The sequence below is a fragment of the Carcharodon carcharias genome, chromosome 1 (assembly GCF_017639515.1).
Source record: "Carcharodon carcharias isolate sCarCar2 chromosome 1, sCarCar2.pri, whole genome shotgun sequence".
Taxonomy (NCBI): Eukaryota; Metazoa; Chordata; class Chondrichthyes; order Lamniformes; family Lamnidae; genus Carcharodon; species Carcharodon carcharias.
The window spans coordinates 168,849,861-168,872,817 of NC_054467.1; the positions used below are offsets into that span (position 1 = coordinate 168,849,861).

The window sequence follows — 22,957 nt, forward strand, 5'->3', positions numbered from 1 at the left end:
ATCGAAACTGAAATGAGAGTTGCGTTGGGCGAAAACATGTGCTGCATGTGGTCAGTGGGTGGGCAGAGATTCAGGTCAGCTCTGATGGTCAACTGAAAGCGAACCCCACCTGGCAGCATTGAAAATGCTCAGGACATTGAGATGAGTGTGAGTGGGTTGGATCCGGTTGCGTGGGAGGGTGCTTGCATGAGGCTCCAAAAGGCTCTGCCACACACCCACATTCTGCTCCCTCCAGAATCACTCATTGGCTGGCTGCGTGTAGCTGAACTGTTGGCAGGGGGGTGTGTGTGAGTGGGGGGTGTGGGGATGCAGTGGGAGGTCTCTCGAATCTTGTCAATGAAGCTGAAAGACACCATTACACATTAATCCAAGAAAGTGAATACATTATCAGGTTGTAAAGTGACAAAGTGTGTTCACCCATGCAACCAACTGTGATCAGAATTTCTTAACTTTTCTGCGCCTTAGACTTCTAGGTGTTGCCCTGACGTCCACAGCAGGGGTGGAGAAAGCCTGTGCAATGGTTCGCCCTGTTGCCTCTGATTTCTTTGGCGTAGATCCTCTGGAAAGCTGAAGCCTTGGGGGATCTGGCTTGCTCTGCCTGTCCTGTGGGCCAGCTGCTTCCTTGGCGGTGACAGAGGACCAGCTGATGCACCCAGGGAGAGGCCTTAGATCGCTGAGGGACCCAGGTCACAGATGAATGAGGGTGGGCGGGAGTGTCGTTGGGTGGGGGTCGTGGGAGAGGGGGCAGGGGGTGAGGTCAGAAGAAAGCGCTAGGAGGTGGCTCTCTCTCTGTGGGTCTCCCCCTCCCGATGCCAGGTCCCTCAGTCAGGCACTGAGTGCCTTTGAACGAGGGATCCCCTGGGAGGCAGCAAGCAAGTACAACAGGGCTTGCTTTTCAGGCTCTGTGCATGCCAACTGGCCAGCCTGCTGCTGGTTGAATACTAGCGGCGGTGGCATAAGGCCCTTATAAGTGGGTATTAATTGCCCACTTAAGGTACTCATTGGCAGTAGTGCGGAAACGCCATCAATGAATTTTTCCACCCCAGACTTAATTGGGGCTTCCCCTACCCCTTAAATGCTTCCCCTACCTCCAAACTTGCCTCAAGGGAAGACATTAAATTACACTATTTGTATGGCCTGTCATTCTACAATGTCATGATGTGCGTGCTCTGTATGTAGTTTCTTTTTCAGATCCTACCAATCTAGGCTTTTCTCCTCTGGCGTGTGAAGGATGATGAATGAAAAATGAAACTGTGATCATGTACAGAGTATTCCTGCAGTTATGTCACTTGGCCTTACAAAGATCGACAAACTGTAACTTATGAATAAGAGGGTTAAAATATTCTGCAATAGGAACTGTGGAAGAACAGCAATATTGCTATAATAAAATTTATTACCTATCTATTGAGGAAAATCATTAGAAAATTTATTCTTTCGGGAAGAATCATCTTGCAAGTTTGTGATAATACAGACTACATCAAGCTGCCTATGTACTAGCAGACATCACCTAGTGCCATATTACTAGGACAGAACTTATCAGTTACATGCAACTTCTATTCATGCAGGAGTGGGGGTTCATCTTCTTTCTTTCTTCTCTTTCATGATCTTTTTACTTTCTTCCCTCCTCCTTTTGTTCACTGGATTCCGGGGATCATGTATTTCAAACGTGTCTTCATCCTGCATGTTTGCATCTTTTACTTTTCTCGTTTGCTCCTCAAACTGGAGGATGTGTGACATCCTAGATTAGAAGGAAATCAGACAAACATGATGTGAGCATATAAAATTCCCCTATATGATCACTTGCATCTAATAAACTTAATACAGTAACACGTTGAAATTCAAGAATAGATTTATTCATCCATGATTATGTTGATATACAACGTTAAATATTCTATGTAAACAAAACTTCAAGAGAATTAATTAAACACTGACACTGGTCAGACTCAAGAAGTATTAAAAATAATTTAGGTTGCATTCATTTTTTAGTTATACACCAAAGAAAATTTTAATGCATGTAATCCACTAATTAGAAAGTAACAAACACAGCTCGTGTACAGTTCTAAATTTATGTACCTCTATAGTATTCTGAGATAGCTTCAAAACAAAATAAACATTTGTGCAACAATATGATCCCTAGGCATGGTCCAAATACAGCATTGAATGCCCAGTTAGCACACCTAAAATTATGCCATAAGTAAATTAAAAATATATTCAGATGGATTCCCTGTAACTAGGGCCCAGAGCGGCAAGTTACCAATTGTGGAACAAACGTTTACTCCTTCAAAGCTTTTTAAGTGATATTCACCATGGATTTAACTATTGGACTTGCTTTCTACTGCTACAACACCAGGTACAGTTGCATCACCACTAACTAGCAATAGCATCTTGATTTGGTATATTGGTACTAGGTAGCGCTATGAAAATATGATACTTGTTATTTCCCCAAATGGTAATGGTAGCATATTGTGGTGAGTAACTGGAGAAAATACTTTAAAACAACTAATTATTAAAGTTAGGATCATTTTTGAATGCACCATTTTCACTCCTGCTTCATGTCGCAGATATTTTAGTGACATTAGGCTAATATTTGTTGCTGATATGAACAAAAACATTTGACGTACATTAGATCCCAACAAGGCAGGGATTTCCACATCTTTGGTGACATCTCTTCTTTCTTCCCCCAACCTCCACAGAGCCAAGGGGAGAAAATGTCCTTTTAAGATTCTAGTACTTCAATTAAAGGATTTTAATTGAAACTTATAACCATATCAATGATGAAATACTAGTTACTTAGTCAAGCAAAATTCTATACCTTGTGTCTGGGAGTAAACAAAATTTGCACCTTGGAGCTCAAAATTATGATTTAATGTAGATGCAGGATATTGACAACATTTATATCTGTACTTTTACGCGAGAAAGTAATGTGATCATTTACCAAGACTTCAAAGGTACCTTATCATCACAGCAAGTTAACAGCAGTCCTTGGTTTCCAATCTGTGAGAAATTTTCAGTTTGAGTCAGAGTGAACAAGCCTGAGAGAGGACAGTGCCAGAGACCCACAGGTAAAAATAGCAGTGAGCAGTCAGGAGAAGTCCGCAAGAGTCAGAGTGAGCAAGCGAGCCTGAATAAGGACAGTGCTGGTGACCCACAATTAAAAGCAGCAGCAGGGAGTCAGGGGAAGTCAGCGTGAACGTGTTTGAAATGAGAAAAGCAAACTCAAAGTGTGGCATCACCAGAAAGCAGGCAATTGATTGGACGGTGAGTATTTTTCTCTTGTTCGTTCTAAACTAGGGCATTTGTTTAAATTAGCAGCTGGGAAATTAGAAGTTTTCAATCTGGGTATTTATAACAGCAAATGAATTAATAACATAAGTATTAGCAGTGAGCAGGTTTACAGGCATTAATTAAAATTTGTAGTTTACACAAGGTACTAACTAGATTCTAAAATCTAGTTTTCTTTAGAGCGTGGATGGGCAACCGGGCATGTTCCTTGCAACTCCTGCGCCAACTGGGAATGTCAGGATACTTTGTCCGTCTTGGAGAACCATGTGTGTAGAAAGTGTCTCCAGCTGCTTGGACTCAGACTCAGAGTTTCCAAGCTTGAGGAGCAGCTGGAGTCACTGTGGAGCATCAGGGAGGATGGAACATTGTACGTTCCAGGGATGGTCACCCCAAAGGCAATTAAGAGTTCAGGATATTAGATGGGTAGCTATATGCAATACACGAATCATTGGGCTGTGCACCAGTCTTAAACCAGTATTTATCATTGGGAACTGCTGGGAATGATGACACCTTGAAGGAGTGATGAATGATTTCAAAAGGAAATTGGATAGGTACTTGAGGGAACTAAACTTGCAGGGCCAAGGGGATATTGGGGGAATGGGGCTGACTGAATTGCTCTATAGAGAGCTTGCATGGTTGAATGGTCTCCTACTGTGCCAGAATGACTTTATGATTGGCTGCTTAGCTTACTTGATCAATAAATCTTTGTGGACAGCTCTCTTTGAGGTCACCAGTGAGCACCGTCACTTTTTGACAGACCGCAAAATCCAGGCCATTAGGTTTCTTATTTCTCACTCATGTGGTCAAACGTTTGAATGCTAGAAGGGGCCAGCTTACATAGCTATCTTCATAGATGATTCCACAATGTACTACAATGGATCAGGGAGAAAAATTATAAATGCATATAAATGCATGTTTGCAATTTTCAATGTCCATGATTCTTGTCCATGTAATAGCAGTGTAAAGGCTCTTTTTAGATTGCGGTATTTTCAATCTGGGCTACCTTTACATCACAGAAGGAGAGTAAATGTGGTCCAGGATTTTTTAAAAAAGTGTAGCATTAACCTAAAAGTCATGAAACAGCCTAAAATTTGTAGCTAGGAAAATACTCAAGAGGAATATACAGGATGCTATAACCGTTCACTGAGGCCATTAGAAAAAGCTAACATAATTTTAATAAGCAGTAGATCGTATCTAACAAATCTGGTCAAATTCTTTGCAATAGTAAGATAATCCAGTAAATCAGAGCTAGTCAATGAATATCTTCAATTATCAGAAGGCATCCAATAAATCTCTACATAAGACGCTTTTATTGAAGCTTATGGCTTATTAGCTAGAGGATTTTAAAACTAGTTTGGCAATAAAAGGTACAAGATAAAAGACGTGCAATGGCTGGTAAGGCTTTGCAGGAATCTGCTTTGTACTACCACTACTACTGTCGTGTGAAAGCTTATAATGAGATGTGTAGTTTGGCTCACTATAAGAAAGCCTCCTGAGGTGCTGAGTGAAGAAATAAGGTCCCTCCTACAAAAGATCTTAATGGGGAGGTTGATGTGATGTGCTTCATGTTCTGGATTCAGGGCCACAATTGTACTTCGGGTTGTCTCTCGTCTCCAACTTTTGCAGCAGCTAATGCCATTGACCATGCCCTGTGCAGATTTAATTGAATACTGTCCCCAGTCTTCAAGCCAGCCAAATGTGTAAGTCTCTCTTTGTCAGTATAAAGCCTCTGCATCAGCAAGTTCTCAGCTGTGCCTCCTCATGGTGACACAACGAAACTGGGTCCCTCATGGCCCCAGACTAAAGCATCAGAGAAACTCGGAGGAGGTTTGGCCCCAAGTGCGCAGTGTGGACACGCCCTGGCACTCATTAAACAAACTCCCAGCTACAGGTGAATAGCTCCACTGTCTTATGGGTAGTTTGGGAGAGTTGAAGGCTAAGGGAATAAGCCCTAAAAAAAAACCTGGAGTGGAGCCCAAAGGTAGACTGATATCTAAATATATCATCTTTCCAGAAACTCTTGAGTGCAGGTCCAACAACACTCAAGAAGCTCAACACCATCCAGGACAAAGCAGCCTGCTTGATTGACACCCCATCCACCTTCAACATCCACTCCCTCCACCACTGACACACAGTAGCAAATATATACCATCTACAAAATGCACTGCAGCAATTCACCAAGACTCCTTCGACAGCATCTTCCAAATCCACAACTTCTATCACCTAGAAGGAGAAGAGCAGCAGATGCATGAGAACACCAGCACCTGCGAGTTCCCCTTCAAGCTACACATCATCCTGACCTGGAACGTATTGTCGTTACTTCACTGTTGCCGAGTCAAAATCCTGGAACTCCCTTCCTAACAGCACCGTGGGTGTTCCTACACCACATGGACTACAGCAGTTCAAGGCGGCAGCTCACCACAACCTTCTCAAGGACAAATAGGGATGGGCAATAAATGCTGGTCTAGCCAGCGACAACCATACCCTGTGAAAAAATATTAAAAATCTCCTGCGATCAAGCCAGTGCCAAACGTAATGCTTTGCATTCATTTGGACTCAACAGTAGAGGGTGAGAGGGGGACCCTGATGTTTTGGACAGCTGGGATCTCCAGAAATTTTGCCCAGGCTTGCGCCTGGGAGAGGACACTCCAGCTTTGCTGCAGAATGTTAACACAACACAGGCAGCAATTACGAGTGACAAACCCAACTCGAGTGGCATAGAGAACAGGTGCTACAGGCTGTCTCCGACGGTAGGAGGGGCCATCGTATCTCACTGATCAGGCATCACCCACCTCAAGTCAGGCAACCCTTGGTTAGTAAGGTGCTGACCTGCCACTCTCCATCTGCTTCAATGGCTGCTTATGGCTTAGAGTCTCTGCTCTACCGGTGGATGGAATCCATTGCACCAGACAAAGAAAGAAAGAAAGATGCCAACTCTTCGACTGGCAAACTGGAATGTCAAGACCATGTGCATGGGGCTGACAGATGACTTGCAGCTGGTTGATAATATGTGCAAGACAGCTGTGATTGACATGGAACTGAACATTGACATAGCATCCCTACAAGACACAAGGCTTGGCAAGAGTAGATCACTGAAAGAAAAAAATTATAAATTCATCTGGCAAGGGAAAAGTACAGAGGAAATGCATGAGCAGGATATAGGTTTCATTGGATGGACCTTGCTGCATTCGATGATATAACCTCTGCAAATGGTTGAGATTGTGTTCTCTGATGGTACTTAAGGCTATACCGCCTGAACTCATCTAGCATGGGAAACCGGCACTCCTGCGGCATCTGCACAAGCTTCTCTATTTCCTGGACGGAGGGGTTAATGTCCCAGGAAATGTGTCATGCAAAGATTGAGACCCTGTAAAAGAACAAGGGCAATTGCAGCGATTGCAACAACTACTGAGGCATCTCCCTGCTGAGCATTGTGAGCAAGGTATTTGCCCATGCTGCCCTTGTCAGACTGCAGATCTTGACTGAGTGCATCTATTCCGAACCCCAGTGTGGTTTCAGAACTGGAGGATTTACAGTTGGCATGATCTTCTCAATCCAGCAGCTACAAGATAAATGCCGTGAACAAAGGAGACCACTATATATTCACTATATATGCCTTCATCGATCTCACCAAGGCATATGGCCGTGTGAGCAGATGTGGTCTGTTTAAGCTGATGGAGAAAACTGGCTGCCTGTCAAAGCTCAATGTGATCTCCTATTTTCCTATGATAGGTAAGGTCAGCTATGATGGGGCTACATCAGAATGCTTTGAGATCCAAAGTGGAGTCAAACAGGGCTGTGTTCTAACACTGACATATTCTACTTTTTGTTGCTGTCGTACGCCTTCAGGTCATCTAGAAGGTGTCAACTTGCTTACCAGAACTGACGGAAAGCTGTTCAGCCTTGCTTGCCTGAGATTGAAGACAAAGGTGTGCCAAGTTTTCATCAGAGAGTTGCTCTATGCTGATGACGCCACACTAATATTCCATACTGAGGAGCACCTGTGTGGCAAATGGACAGACTCTCTCATGCCACTAAAGAGTTTGATTTGACCATCAGCAGCAGAAAGAAAAATGTCATGGTCCAGGATGTTGCCATACCGCCATCTATCGGCACGAACATTGTGATGCTGGAAGTTGTTGACAACTTCACATATCTAAGCCCCACAATCACTAATCTGTTACTTGATGTTGAAATCAACACATGCATCACAAGAACTGCAGCTGTTATGTCCAAACTGAGTAACAGAATGTGGAACAACAGCAACCTGAATGAGAACACCAAACTGCGATTCCACTAAACCTTCGTCCTCAGCAGTGGTGAGACCTGGACAACACGTGCTAGGCAGGAGAAAAGGATGAACTGTTTCCACCTTCACTCTCTCAGAATATCTTTGGCTTCCCTTGGCAGGACAAGGTCACCAACTAAAAGATCCTGGAGTGCACTAAATCCAGCAGCATACACTCATTACTAAGCCAACGATGTCTATGCTGACTCGGCCACATTCATCGGATGGATGATGGGCATACACACCAAGACTTTCTGTATGCTGACTCAGCCACTGAGTCATGAGCTACCGGATGTCATACTCCTGGTACAAGGATACTTACAAGCGAAATATAAAGATGGTAGACGTTGACACTGACAACTGGGAGACAATCACTGACAGCTGTGACCTCTAGTGGCTGACTTTTTGGAAGGGCATTGGAAGAGGCAAGCAGAAATGAAAAGTTCAGTTGGCTGAGAAGAGAGCTCAGAGAGAACAGAGTACAGGGAATTGTGCACTTCTCAACCCACTATCTTCCTCTGCAGAAAATGTAGAAGAGACTGGTATACCAGGGTAGGGCTCCTAAGCCATACCAGACATTGCGTAATACAGTGTCGACCACTACGGTGCAAACCATCGTCTCACTAGATGGAGATTGTCACCAGTCAAGGGAGGTTGAAACCTGGCACCTCTACTTATCTTATTGAAACATATAAAATCCTAGAGGACTTGACAGGGTGGATGCTGAAAGGATGTTTCCCCTTATGGGAGATATAGAACTAGGGGACACAGTTTAAAAATATGGGGAATCTCATTTAAAATGGAGTTAAGAGGCTTTTTCTCTTAGAGGGTCGTTAGATTGTGGAATTCTCTTCCCCAGAGAGTTGTGGAGGCAGAGTCATTGAACATTCTTAAGGCTGAGTTGGATAGATTCTTGAATGACAAAGGAGTAGGCAGGAGCAGGCTGAGGAGCCGAATGGCCTACTTCTTCTAATTCGTATGTACTGTTGGGTCAATGATAAGGTATTGGTCCTTTATGCTGCATATGTCCCAGGATTCTATCCAACTGGACAGTCAGTTGATGCTAGCTGCATGGAATATTAGCTGCTGTTTCCCAGAATGGTCAGCAAAATTTTAAGTGTTTTCTTGGACATGGATCTTTACATCAATTTTTTTTCCAGTTTTCTGGTTTTCAAGCTGTTTTGGCATTGATTTAGATCACAAGAGGCTTTTCAAATCAACGTTCAAAATTTTTGAACACTATTTTGTTTAGTTTTGAAATAATCTGCAATTTTTGTCCATTAATTAACTGCATTCTCTCTAAATATACTTACAATCATTAACATGCCATACCAACCTCTTGGGCAAATTTAATGCCCTTTGAGTGGCAAGTTTGGTAGCGGGAGCATTTAATCAGGCGGGAGGGTGGCAGGTGGGGACCCACTGCCTTCCTACCTCTGCCCCGATTAAGGCTATGGCGGGAAAGCTCGTGGACAACATTCTCAACCTTGCCACCACTGAGGCCATTAAATGGGCAATTAATGCCCACTTAAGGGTCTCATCCCTCTGCTGCTGGTATTCACTCAGTGGCGGGTGAGGGTCTCACCATGCGGGAAGCCCAAGCAGTAAGCCCAGTTGGTGTCCCTCTTTCAAGTGCCTGATTGAGGGACCTGGCATCGAGAACGGGGTGGTGGTCCACTGAGAGCCATCACCCCTTGCTGCTGACCCCCCTTGCCACCCCGTGAACCCCATCCCATGGTCCTCCTCCTGCCATTACTTACCTGTGGCCTGGTTCCCTTGGCGATCCCAACCCTTGGGTGAGTGCACTACCAGCAATAGCCACTATCACTCCAATGGCGCTGCTGAGCAACAAAGAACTGCTGGGGCCTCAGTCTCTGGGGTCCTTCATCATGTGGAAGACCTGCTATTGCCCAGTTAAGTGCTTGGTTGGCACTCAATGCAGCAGGCCTTTCCAAAAAGAGACAACAGGGCTCTTGCCAACTCTTCAGCCAGTGGGCGAGAGCCCTGTTGCCTATATTAAATGAAGTCCCTTGCTGTTTTTTTTGATTAGCCATAACTAATGACTTAAAGATCCTCTATACTAATTCAGAATATTTATTTTGACAATTGCAACGGGTATTAATCACATATAGATAAATATGTGTGCATGCTACATTTGGAATGTCACAATTACATTCTGGATGGTTTTGACCTCCTGTTATGGCAGTGACAGGCATGTTAATTGGTTTAGCAGTCATACTGCTGACAGCTTCTCAGTTTCATCATTTAGAATTATAGTTCCTTAAGAAACCCTACTGTGTTACATGTGCTTATCGATATCAGTCAACGGTTACATTTGCAGTACTGTGACACATGGCTCAAACCACACAGTTTGTTTTCTTTGCTTTTGAGAAAAAAAGTCATCTCCTTTGAGAGAATGTTTAGAAACAGACACAGACGCAATAGTTTACACTCATGGCCCTGACTTGACTTCCAGTGTCTGATCTACCATAACCCACATTTGGTTAGTGGGCCTCTAAATTTATTGACTGCTTCTTGCTCTAAACCTCCCACCAGTGCTTTATTATTATTCTCCTATCAACTACTGCATTGAATTGGGCCAGTTGGATTGCCACTCCACTTCTTTTTATTTACCTTAGTCGGGAGCTGCACATTTTTTGCCAGGCCCACCAACTTGGGCCTGCTAAAAATGTGCAGCATACCGGCACCTGGGAGTCTTCTGTGCAGGGCAGCAACGTCGGTGGAAGTGAAACCACGCACCCTTTTTACAGCAGTAGTGGCCATCAAGCAGCTAAGTTTAAAGGTCCCATCTACTTTGATAAGCCAGGGAGAGGGTAAGTGTGTAAGGTAAGTGGCTGAGGGTTAGGGTGGCCAGCGTGGGGGTGGTTTGGTGGTCAATTGCGGGGTGGGGGTAGTCAGGGTGGTTGGAGGGTAGTTGGCAGTTAGTTGAGGGGTAGTTTGGGAGTGGGATGGCAGTCTTGTGCTTTCAAGACAAAGGTAAAACTTGTTTACACTGTTAGTATTTATGATGTTACAAAGTAAAATTCTGTACACTATGGAAGAAGACAAGTTAAATGCAATGGAGATACTAGTGCTGTGGAAGAAACTAGTAAAAATACTACTGCAAAGAAAGTATGCCACATATTAATTGGAAAATGTGTAACAGCATATACTGAATAATTTATTCACCCAAAAATCTGAATATCACAGTAGCTGTCACATGAAGCTCCAAGCTATCAGGATGTGCATCAACATCAGAGTTTGTTACCATATTTCACTTCTGTCATAGCATCTTTGCCTATACAGTAAAAAAAAACTCTACTTTCCCCCCCCCCAAACAAACATTTACTCAGAATTTTACAGCATTAAAAGGAAGCCGTTCTGCCTATTGTGTCTGTGCTGGTTCTTTGAAAGTGTTATTCAATGAGTCCCACTCTCCTCTATTCCCATTCACTGCAATTTTTAGTCCTTCAAGCATTTATCCAATCCTCTTTTTGGAAGTTACTATTGTATCTACCTCCACCCTTTCAGGCAGTGCATTCCAGATCGTAACAACTCGCTACATAGATAAAATTTTCCTCATCTCACCCCTGTTCTTTTGTCAATCACCTTAAATTTACAGTTACCCATCCTGCTGCTAGTGGAAACTGTTTCTCTTATTTGCTCTATCAAAGCCCCTAATAATTTTGAACATCACTATTAATTTTTTTCTTAATCTTTCCTGCTCGAAGGTTTGGGGGGGTCGGGGGGGGAGGGTTGCGGGGGTGGAGAGCTCTTGCTGTTGACGATGCAAAGTGGCTTTAGAGGGATTTGGACAAGCTAAGTAAATGGGCAAAAACATGGAGGATGGAATATAATGTGATTAAATATGAAGTTATCCGCTTTGGTAGAAAAAGCAGAAAGGCAGATTATTTCTTAAATGGTGATATATTATTAGTGTTGATGTCCAAAGGGACCTGGGTGTCCTAGTTCATGAGTCACTAAAAGTGAACAGGAAGGTGCAGAAAGCAATTAGGAAGGGAAACGGTGGGCGGAATTTTCCCAGATTTGCACTAAGTGCAGTAGTGAGTGGGTAAAATAACCAACTGGCCGGCCACGATCTGGACTGGTTCTGTGCTGACTGTGAGGGCGGCGCTGCTCTACCAAGTGAGGATCCAGTAGCGTAACATCCATCAGACAACCATGCCATGAGTGATGTGTCCTCTTTCACAGGCTGCTGCCATGCACTAATTATCTCTCCTTGCTTTCGCGGGCACATCTGTCAAATAGCTGACAGAATCCATGACCCAGGACCTCCAACTAAGCCCTGAAGAATCCTCTGGAGAGGAATCTTGTGGCACACTCCTTGAAGTCCCATCACAGCGCTCACCTACATGCTCCAGAGACACACACCTTGGTGGGACCTAGAGTAGCCCTGGGGTCACAAACTGGTGAGCATATCGCACTGAGCCACAGCAGGCAGCGGCAGGGAGTTCCCAGGTGTCAGGCACTTGGAGGACTGTTGGACCCCAGAATGTTGCTGAGTCCAAGTCAGATGATGAGCCTCTGGACTTGGTCATGGCACGGTTGCTGGAGCTGCAAAGGCAAGCTCGGGAACATCCCGAAGGGATGTCCGCTGCACTCCTCAGATTGCAAGGCATGATGGAGGAATGCGTCCGCCTTCAGGCTGAGGTGAAAGCGCTGGCATACCAATGCACCGAGGTCAACACTGGTGGGGTGATGGCCGCCATGGAGACCTTGGTCCAGGACTGCGCTCCCGCACAGTTGCCCAGGCTCAACTCCATCGCTGATGTCATAGTTGGCCTCCAACAGTGTGTACGTGAGAGGGGTTCCGGGCAGCTTGATCTCACTCCAGCTACCCCTGCTCTTCAAGGAGTCAGCCTGGGACCCCCTGGGACCCACAGGGAGAAGTATCAGCAGGTGCATACTCTGGGCCCATCCAGAGTGATTCCGAGAGTGTCCGGCCCATCCGAATCCCCTCTTCCTGTGACCTCAGCAGTTCCAGCTCCTCAGGCCAAGAAGTGTGCCACTGTCACATAGCAGGACCTCGACAACAGGCCATGGCCCTCCAAGTCTCAGCCCTCCAGAGGACACCTGCCAAAGTAATTACAGACAGGGTGTTGCAGTCAGCAGGCTGCCTCCACCTCCGCTGTGGATTTCCGAGGAACAAGAAGATGTAGTGGCAGGGTTAGGAAAGTTAAGGAGAATTAGTTGCACAGCCTGGGCATGGCTGTTAATCACTTGTACGTACTGTTCACTATTGTCAATAAATTCCCAAGAAAGTTTCCCTGCCTATGGCTCCTTGTTCTGATCAGCAGTGCTCTTGCCACTCAGATGTGAAACCTTTCTGCACAAGATAAAGGCAGGTGTCTCAGTCCAGGGCCTCTGTGCTCTGTACAGCCTTCAGATCAAAGTGATGGTCCAGCCTCACATTCCCTGGAAACATCACTGTTGCCTGCACCTCAGCAGTGCTGTTCATTGCTGCTAGAATTTAGTGGGCAGGTGCCACAGAGTTCTCCCATTCTCTTGATCTACCGTCAGCATCTTTAAGGAGGGGCTGGACCCCATCTCTTCAGCTTCTGTGACCACTGATGCTGTGCACCTGAAGGGCTCAGGTGCCGAAGGCGGACAAAGCATCAGATGCTATTTGAAGACTTAGGAGTAGGACACTCCTAATGAGGTATATTGCATGTCAGTATCATCCTCTTGCAATCGAGTGACTATTAGGGCCTCCACTGCATCTTCATGACAGGAGCATTCTCATGGAGAATATTTGTGCTGCCATAAGCCAGACTGGAGTCAAATGTTCACAAATGCAATGTGAGAATTTATGGGGTCATCTCACAGCATGTCGTCATTATCCTTCACAAATCTAGCAGCTATGAGGGTCTCCCAAGCAAGCCTGCCTCATCTGGCCAGTGCGAGGGCCTCATCCCAGTCATCGTCGCTCTGAGGACCTCCTCACCCTCATCCCCGTCAGCGTCTTCCTCATCGGAGGAGTCATGCAGCACCTCCATCTTCTCCTCAAACAGCTCGTCTCCCCGTTGAAGCACCAGGTTGTAAAGGGCACAGCAGATGACAACGACCTGTGACACTCTGCAGACTGTATTACAGGGCTCAACCAGATTGGTCCAGGCAATAGACCCTCATCTTCAGCATCCCAATGGTCTGCTCCACCAAGTTGCGAGCTGCAACTTGAGCCTCATTATATTATCACTCTGCTGCAGACTGAGGCTGCTGCACAGGTGTCATCAGCCACGGCCTCTGCGGGTAGCCCTTGTCCCTGAGGAGCCATCCCTGCTGCTTCTGTGGACCCTGGAAGACTCCAGGGATTTGTGATTGACTGAGGATGTAGGCGTTGTGCACACTCCCTGGAAACCATGCACACACCTGCAGGATGCGTTTCTGGTGGTCGCATACCAGCTGCACATTCAATGAGTGGAATCCCTTGTGGTTGATGTAATCCACCGTATGTAGCGACAGAGATCTGAGTGCCACATGGGTGCAGTCAATCACTCCTTGCACTTGTGGGAATCCCAAGATCTGGGAGAATCCGATGGTTCTTGCATCCTGGCTGTCCCGGTCCTCGGCGAAACGCACAAAGTTGTGTGCCATGGAGAAAATGGCATTCATGACCTCATGGATGACATCTGTGGGTGGCGGCTTATGATATCCCACAGAGGTCATCTGTGGAACGGCCCTGAAAGGAACCACTGACATAGAAATTGAGCGCCGTGGTCACTTTCACAGTCACTGGCAATGGATGTCCTCCATGTCCCCTTGGTGCCAAGTGCTGCAGTAAATGGCAGATGTGAGTGACCAGCTCCCTAGACATGCACCTGAACTGTCTCAGTTGCAGAGGAATGGCCAGTTTATACAGGTGTCCCTACTGCGTGACCACTTCCCTCGCCTACCTTGCTCCCCACCTCAATTTCTTGTGCGCAGGATCCAATGCCAGGGCAGCAGTAGCTCCATGCCCTCCCCCTGCAACCCAACAATAGTTGCCTCCAAGGATGGGCAGCAATTGCCCCCGGACACCACCCCTCCGCAGACAACAGTTGCCTCCGTGGCAGGGCGGCACTTCACCCCGGCCCCTCAACGCCCCTGAAGCCTGCTAAGCAACAAGTGATGCTGGTGAGCTCTGCAGAACGATGTTGTTCACTCACCTTCAGTTCCCCCAAAGTGAAGGCTGCCAAGCGCACATCGGCTGGGTGCTGTTGTGAAACATGTCGATGTACTTTCCCGCCGATGTGGACGGACGATCCAGCGGGGGTGCAAGAGTCCGGCAGGATGGCCTTTTAATGATATGTTGATGTATTCCCATGAGCTCCCTGACAACCGTTGGCGGAAAACGCGGCCTGCCATTGGTGGGCTGAATGGACAATCGAGACCTGCCTTCCTCCTGTTGTGAATCTTATCGCCCACTGCCAGCCGGCACTGAAAATTCCACCCGATATGTTGGGTTTCATCGCATATGGATTTGAGTACAGGAGTAAAGATGTCTTGCTGCAACTGTATAGACCCCTGGTGATACCGCACCTAGAGTGTTGTGTAGAGTTATGGACTCTTTATCTAAGGAGGAATATACCTGTTGTAGAGGGAGTGCAACAGAGGTTCATCTGACTAATCCCTGAGATGGTGGGATTGTCTTATGAGGACAGATTGAGGAAACTGGGTCTGTATAATCTAAAGTTTCAAAGAATGAGAGGTGATCTCATTGAAACTTACAAAATTCCTAGAGGGCGTGACAGGATAGGTATGGATAGGATGTTCCCCTGGCTGGTGAGTCTAGAACCAGGGGACACAGTCTCAGGATAAGGGGCAGGCCATTTAAGACTGAGGTGAGGAGGAATTTCTTCACTCAAGAGGGTGGTGAACCTTTGGAATTCTTTACCCCAGAGGGCTGTGGAAGCTTAATTATTTAGCACGGTCAAGACAGAAATCAATAGATTTCTGGATACTAATAACATCAAGGGGTATGGGGAAAGCACGGGAAAGCAGCGTTGTGTTAGATGATCAGCCATGGTCTAATTGAATGGTAGAGCAGGCATGACAGGCCGAATGACCTAATCCTACTCCTTTATTCCTACGTTTCTTCCTATGTTCCTAAGTGAACAATCATGTATTAAGTAAAACAAATGAAAATTTAAGTTTGAAGTTCCACCGTTTAAAACTTACAGTCTTGTCAATATTCATAAATCACTAACACTTCACTCCACCATGGTCCTGATTGAATTACAGACTTGTAAACTTACTACTGCTAGCCATTCTTGACAGGTACCTCATGCTAGACTCAAATTAATAGGGTTATCACAACAAAAATAAATGCTGATCTTTGAAGGAGGTCTAAAATGGGTTAAAAAAAACCTATTGTCATTGATCATTGTGCAGCACATCTTCAAAGCCTAACTCATAAACATATAAACTCCTCTTTGTCGCAGTGTTCCTTATTTATCAGATTTCAAACAAGAAACAAACAAATTTCTTACAGGGTACCAATATCTTTCAATAACTAAAGCAAAAATTATTAAACATTTCCAGGTTATGCCACAGAATACAAACATGGTAAGGTACAGATCAAAATGCATTTTCTTTTAATGAATAACTAGGGTTACTTAGGTATATTTTTGAATAGTTAGCACAGGTATACAGTGGTGTAGTGATAATGTCACTGGACTCATTATCTAGAGGCCCATGCTAATGCTCTAGGTTCAAATCCCACCATGGCAGTTGGTGGAATTTAAATACAAATAAAAAAAATCTGGAATTGAAAGCTAGTCTCAATAATGGTGACCATAATATTGTTATAAAAACCCATCTGGTTCATTAATGGCAGTTAGGGAAGGAAATCTGCCATTCTTATCCCGTCTGGCCTAAATGTGGTTGTCTCTTAACTGCCCTCTCAAACAGCCTAAAATAAAAACAGAACTCAGCAGGTCTGAGTTTTTCCAGCGTTTTCTGTTTTTATTTTCGATTTCCAGCATCCGCAGTACTTTGCTTTTATTTTAGTGCTCTGAAATGGCGTAGCAAGCTACTCAGTTGAAGGTCAACTAGGGATGGGCAATAAATAACTAAAATATTTCAAAATCCTTACTTCTACTCTTTCTTTCTTTTCCTCCAATTCTTTTTAATACTTATATTTTGCATGGTTTATTACTTAAAGCCTATATTTTAACTTTTGCTTTTTAACCCCTTTTAAAAGTTCAAATAGATTTCTTACTTTTTTGCCCTCTTTCTATTTAAATAAAAATTTTAAAATTTCCCTAACTTAAAAATTAACGCATGGAACCAGATTTTTGACCTTAATTGTTTAGCTCGACTTCCTCAAATTCCTGAATTCTAATCAGGTCAACATTCAGAACTCTAATTGAGTGGCAAATGAAATGATTTATCATCAGTGCAAGCCATACAAATTAGATTATTGCTACTAATTTCATACCATTTAATTATAACAGGAATAGCATCAAGATGCTTTGAAAGCTGTTTCTTTACCAATTGTAAAATAAGCCTCTAAAATAGACCTTTGGTGATTTTTAAATGTTAATATTCTTATTTTATAATGAAGTTTTGCATGTTCCTGTGTCACGGGAATAAGATTGATCAGAAGATATATAAATAGTGTAGAACTGTTAAAAATTGGATACCGTGGCGCTAGGTATTCCTGTAAGCAGTCTGAGTGTCTAACATTTAGGTATGTGCCCAATATCAAATTGTACTGCAACATGACCCAGAGGTGTAACAATCCCGTTATGATCTCAATTGAATATTTCTGTCTTTCACATGCATGCTTCTTCAATCTCTTCAACTGTGGGCTAAAACATTTGATGCAATGGGGCCAGGTAAAAATCAATAAGCTGTTTTATTTCATAGTGAGCCATGTTAATACTTTGGCTACATGAGCTAGTCAGAGGCTGGGAATTCTGGGCCAAGTAACTCAGCTTCTGACTCCCTGAAGCCTGTCCACCATATACAAGGCAGGAGTGTGATGGAACATTCTTCACTTGCCTGAATGCATGCAGCTCCATCAACATTCAAGAACCTCGGCCCCATACAGGAAAAAACACCCTGCTTGATAGGCACCCCATTTTACACCCTAAAGGTCCTCTCCCTCCACCACTGACGCACAACGGCGGCTAGGGACACTGTGGAGCATCCGCGAGGTGGAGAGTATCGTGGATAGCACGTATAGAGAGGTGGTCACACCGCAGGCTAAGAGTCCATAGGCAGGAAGGGAATGGGTGACCACCAGGCAAAGCAAGAGGACTAGGCAGGCAGTGCAGGAATCTCCTGTGGCTATTCCCCTGCAAAACAGATATACTGCTTTGGATACTGTTGGAAATGGTCTCGCAGGAGAAAGCAGCAACAGCCAAATTCGTTGCACCGCGGTTGGCTCTGCTGCATAGGGGAGGAGTAAAAAGTGTGGGAATTCAATAGTTATAAGGGATTCAGTTGTAAGGGGAATAGATAGGCGTTTCTGTGGCCGCAATCGAGACCCCAGGATGGGATGTTGCCTCCCTGGTGCAAGGGTCAAGGATGTCTCAGAGCGGCTAGAGGACATTCTGAAGGGGGAGGGTGAACAGCCAGTGATCATGGTACACATTGGTACAAATAACATAGGTAAAAAAAAGGGATGAGTTCCTAAAAGCAGAATATAGGGAGTTAGGAAGTAAGTTGAAAAGTAGGACCTCAAAGATCGTGATCTCAGGATTACTACCAGTACCACGTGCCAGTCAGAGTAGAAATAGCAGGATATATCGGATGAATACGTGGCTGAAGAGATGGTGTGAAGGAGGGTGGTTTCAGATTCCTGGGGCATTGGGACCGGTTCTGGGGGAGGAGGGATCGGTACAAACTGGATTGGTTACACCTTGGCAGGACCGGTACTGATGTCCTAGGGGGAACATTTGCTAGAGTGGTTGGGGAGGGTTTAAACTAAAATGGCAGGGGGATGGGAACCTATGCAAGGAGTCAGAAGAAGGGGAATCAAAGACAAGAACAAAAGACAGAAAGCGGAATAAGAAAAGTGATAGAGAAATCAAGGGCAAAAATCAAACAGGGCTTCAGTGAAAAATAGTGGGAACAGGACAAGTAATGTTAAAAAGACAAGCCTTAAGGCTTTGTGCCTTAATGCGACGAGCAATTGCAATAAAGTGGAGGAATTAACCGCACAAATAGATGTAAACAGGTATGATATAATCGGGATTATGGAGACATGGCTGCAGGGTGACCAGGGATGGGAACTGAACATCCAGGCGTATTCAGTATTTAGGAAGGACAGACAAAAAGGAAAAGGTGGTGGAGTTGCATTGCTGTTTAAAGAGGAAATTAACGCAATAGTGAAGAAAGATATTAGCTCAGACGATGTGGAATCTGTATGGGTAGAGCTGAGAAATACTAAGGGGCAAAAAACATTAGTGGGGATTGTATATAGACCCCCAAACTGTAGTGGTGATGTTGGGAATGGCATTAGGAAATTAGAGACGCATGTAATAAAGGATCATCTGTAATTATGGGTGACTTTAATATGCATATAGATTGGGCAAATCAAATTAGTAACAATATCGTAGAGGAGGAATTCTTGGAGTGTATACGGGATGTTTTTCTTGACTAATTCACTGAGGAACCAACGAGAGAACAGGCCGTCCTCGACTGGATATTGTATAATGAGAAAGGAATCATTGGCAATCTAGTTGTGCGAGATCCCTTGGGGATAAGCGACCAGAATATGATAGAATTCTTCATCAAGATGGTGAGTGACATAGTTGAATCTGAGACTTGGGTCCTGAATCTTAATAAAGGAAACTACGATGGTATGAGGCGCAAGTTGGCTATGATGGATTGGGAAACGTTACTTTAAGGAATGACGGTGGATAGGCAATGGCAAACATTCAAAGAGCGCATGGGTGAACTGCAACAATTGTTTATTCCTGACTGGTGCAAAAGTAAAACAGGAAAGGTGGACAAACCATGGCTTACAAAGGAAATTAGAGATAGTATTAGATGCAAGGAAGAGGCATACAAATTGGCCAGAAAAAACAACAGACCTGAGGATTGGGAACAGTTTAGAATTCAGCAAAGGAGGACCAAGGGATTGATTAGGAAGGGGAATAGAGTACGAGAGCAAGCTTGCAGGGAACATAAAAATTGACTGTAAAAGTTTCTATAGGTATGTGAAGAGAAAAAAATTGGTTAAGACAAATGTAGGGCCCTTACAGAAAGAAACAGGGGAATTTATAATTGGGAACAAAGCAATGGCTGACCAACTAAATACATACTTTGGTTCTGTCCTCACAAAGGACGACACAAATAACATACCAGAAATGTTGGGGAACACAGGGTTTAGTAAGAGGGAGGAACTGAAAGAAATCAGTATTAGTAGGGAAATGGTGTTGGGGAAATTGATGGGATTGAAGGCCGATAAATCCCTGGGGCCTGATAATCTACATCCCAGAGTACTTAAGGAAGTGGCTCTCGAAATAGTGGATGCATTGGTGGTCATCTTCTGAGATTCTATAGACTCTGGAACAGTTTCTACAGATTGGAGGGTAGCTAATGCAAACCCATTATTTAAAAAGGGAGGCAGAGAGAAAAGAGGGAATTATGGACCAGTCAGCCTGATGTCGGTAGTGGGGAAAATTCTAGAGTCCATTATAAAAGATTTAATAGCTAAGCACGTGGAAAACAGTGGCAGAATTGGACAGAGTCAGCATGGATTTATGAAAGGGAAATCATGCTTGACAAATCTACTGGAATTTTTTGAGGATGTAGATAGTAGAGTTGATGAGGAGGAGCCAGTGGATGTGGTTTATTTGGACTTTCAGAGGCTTTCGATAAAGTCCCACATAAGAGATTAGCGTGTAAAATTAAAGTGCATGGGATTGGGGGTAGTGTATTGAGATGGATAGAAAACTGGTTGGCAGACAGGAAACAAAGAGTAGGAATAAATGGTTCTTTTTCTGAATGGCAGGCAGTGACTAGTGGGGTACCGCAGGGATCGGTGCTGGGACCCCAGTTATTCACAATATATATTAATGATTTAGATGAGGGAATTAAATGTAATATCTCCAAATTTGCAGATGACACAAAGCTGGGTGGGAGGGTGGGCTGTGAGGAGGATGCAGAGATGTTTCAGTGTGATTTGGACAAGCTTATGTTTGCTGGAGTTCAGAAGAATGAGGGGGGATCTCATAGAAACCTATAAAATTCTAACAGGACTAGACAGGGTAGATGCAGCAAGGATGTTCCCGATGGTGGAGGAGTCCAGAACCAGGGGTCACAGTCTGAGGATATGGGGTAGACCATTTAGGAGTGAGATGAGGAGAAATTTCTTCACCCAGAGAGTGGTGAGCCTGTGGAATTCGTTACCACAGAAAGTAGTTGAGACCAAAACATTGTATGTTTTCAAGAAGGAGTTAGATATAGCTCTTGGGGTGAAAGGGATCAAAGGGTATGGGGAGAAAGCAGGAGCAGGCTATTGAGTTGGATGATCAGTCATGATCATAACAAATGGTGGAGCAGGCTTGAAAGGCCGAATGGGCTATTCTTGCTCCTAGTTTTTATGATTCTATTCTCAAGATGCACAGCAGCAAATCACCTTTGACAGCATCTGCCAAACCCGTGACAACTACTATCTAAAAGGACAAGGGCAACAGATGCATGGGAACGATGCATGAGATGCAAGAGAATTTATAATGGAGAACAAGGAAATGGCAGAGCAATTAAAGAGTAAATTTAGTTCTGTCCAAGAAAACACAAATAACTTCCCAGAAATGTTGGGGAATCAAGGGTCTAGCGCAAAGGAGGAGTTGAAGGAAATTAGCATTAGTAAAAAAAAATAGTGCTGGAGAAATTAATGGGAATAAAAGCCGATAAATCCCCAGGGCCTGATAATCTACATCCCAGGGTACTAAAGGAGGTGGCCATGGAAATAGTGATGCATTAGTTGTCATCTTCCAAAATTCTATAGATTCTGGAACACTCCTGGCAGATTGGAGGATGGCAAATGTAACCCCACCATTTAAAAAAGGAGGGAGAAAACAGGGAACTACAGACTGGTTAGCCTAACATCAGTAGTCAGGAAAATGCTAGAATCCATTATTAAGGATGTGATAAAAGGACACTTAGAAAATATCAACGGGGTTAGTCAACGTCAACATGGATCTATGAAAGGGAAATCATGTTCGACAAAGTGTTTTGACGACGTAACAAATAGAATGGATAAGGGAGAACCAGTGGATGTAGTGTATTTGGATTTTCAGAAAGCTTTGGATAAAGTCCCACATAAGAGGTCAGTGTGCAAAATTAAAGCACATGGGATTGGTGGTAATACATTGGCATGGATTGAGAATTGGTTAGCAGACAGGAAAGAGTGTAGGTATAAATGGGTCTTTTTTGGAGTGGCAAGCAGTGACTAGTGGGGTACACAGGGATCAGTGCTTAGATCCCAGATATTCACAATATATATCAATGATTTGGATGAGGGAACAAAATGCAACATTTCCAAGTTTGCCGACATAAAACTAGGTGGGAATGTAAGTGGTGAGGAGGATGTAAAGATGGAGTTTAACGTGGGAAATTGTGAGCTTGCTCAGTCTGATAGCAAGAATAGGAAAACAGTATACTATTTAAATGGAGAGAGAGATTGCAGAATTCGGTGGTACAGAGGGATCTGGATGTCCTGGTACATGAATCACAAAATGTTACTATGCAGGTACAGCAAGTGATTAGGAAGTCAAATGGAATGTTGGCATTTATTGCAAGGGGAATGGAATATAACAGTAGGAAAGTTTTACTACAGCTGTGCAGGGCCTTGGTGAGACCACATCTGGAATACTGTGTACAGTTTTGGTCTTCTTATTGAGAAGATGTGTTAGAGCAGTTCAGAGAAGCTTCAGAAGCTTCACTTGGCACATGAGGGGCTTATCTTATGAAGAAAGATTGGACAGGTTAGGCCTATACGTATTGGAGTTTACAAGAATGAGAGGTGATCTTATTAAAACATATAAGATTCTGAAGGGATCCGAGAGGGTAGATACGAGGAGGATGTTTCCACTTGTGGGAGAGACTAGAACCAGGGGATACAGTCCAAAAATAAGGGGTCTACCGGTAAAGATGGAGACGGGGAGAAACTTTTTCTCTCTAAGTGTCATTAGCACGTGGAATTCTCTCCCCCAGAAAGCAGTGAAGGCTGGGTCATTGAGCTTATTCAAAGCAGAGTTCGACAGATTTTTGATAGACAAGAGAGTCAAGGGTTATGAGGGTCACATGGCAAAGTGCAGTTGAGACACAACTAAACCAGCCATGATCTTATTGAATGATGAAGCAGGCTCGAAGGGCTGAAAAGCCTCCTCCTGTTCCTAAGTCCGCTGTTGCAATGTTCTGCCATGA

General features: G+C 44.2%; 1 protein-coding gene across 2 annotated transcripts in view; it reads right to left on the reverse strand.

The window, feature by feature from the left end:
* Nucleotides 1–1,377: 1,377 nt before the first annotated feature.
* The window catches only part of cwc27 (CWC27 spliceosome associated cyclophilin), a 303,583-nt gene continuing 282,003 nt past the window's right edge, over nucleotides 1,378–22,957 (reverse strand). For both annotated transcript variants that reach the window (XM_041193079.1, XM_041193086.1), the window contains one exon: nucleotides 1,378–1,738. In XM_041193079.1, the coding sequence (XP_041049013.1) occupies nucleotides 1,576–1,738 (163 nt within the window). In that variant the 3' untranslated portion in view covers nucleotides 1,378–1,575. The remainder of the gene's footprint in view (nucleotides 1,739–22,957) is intronic.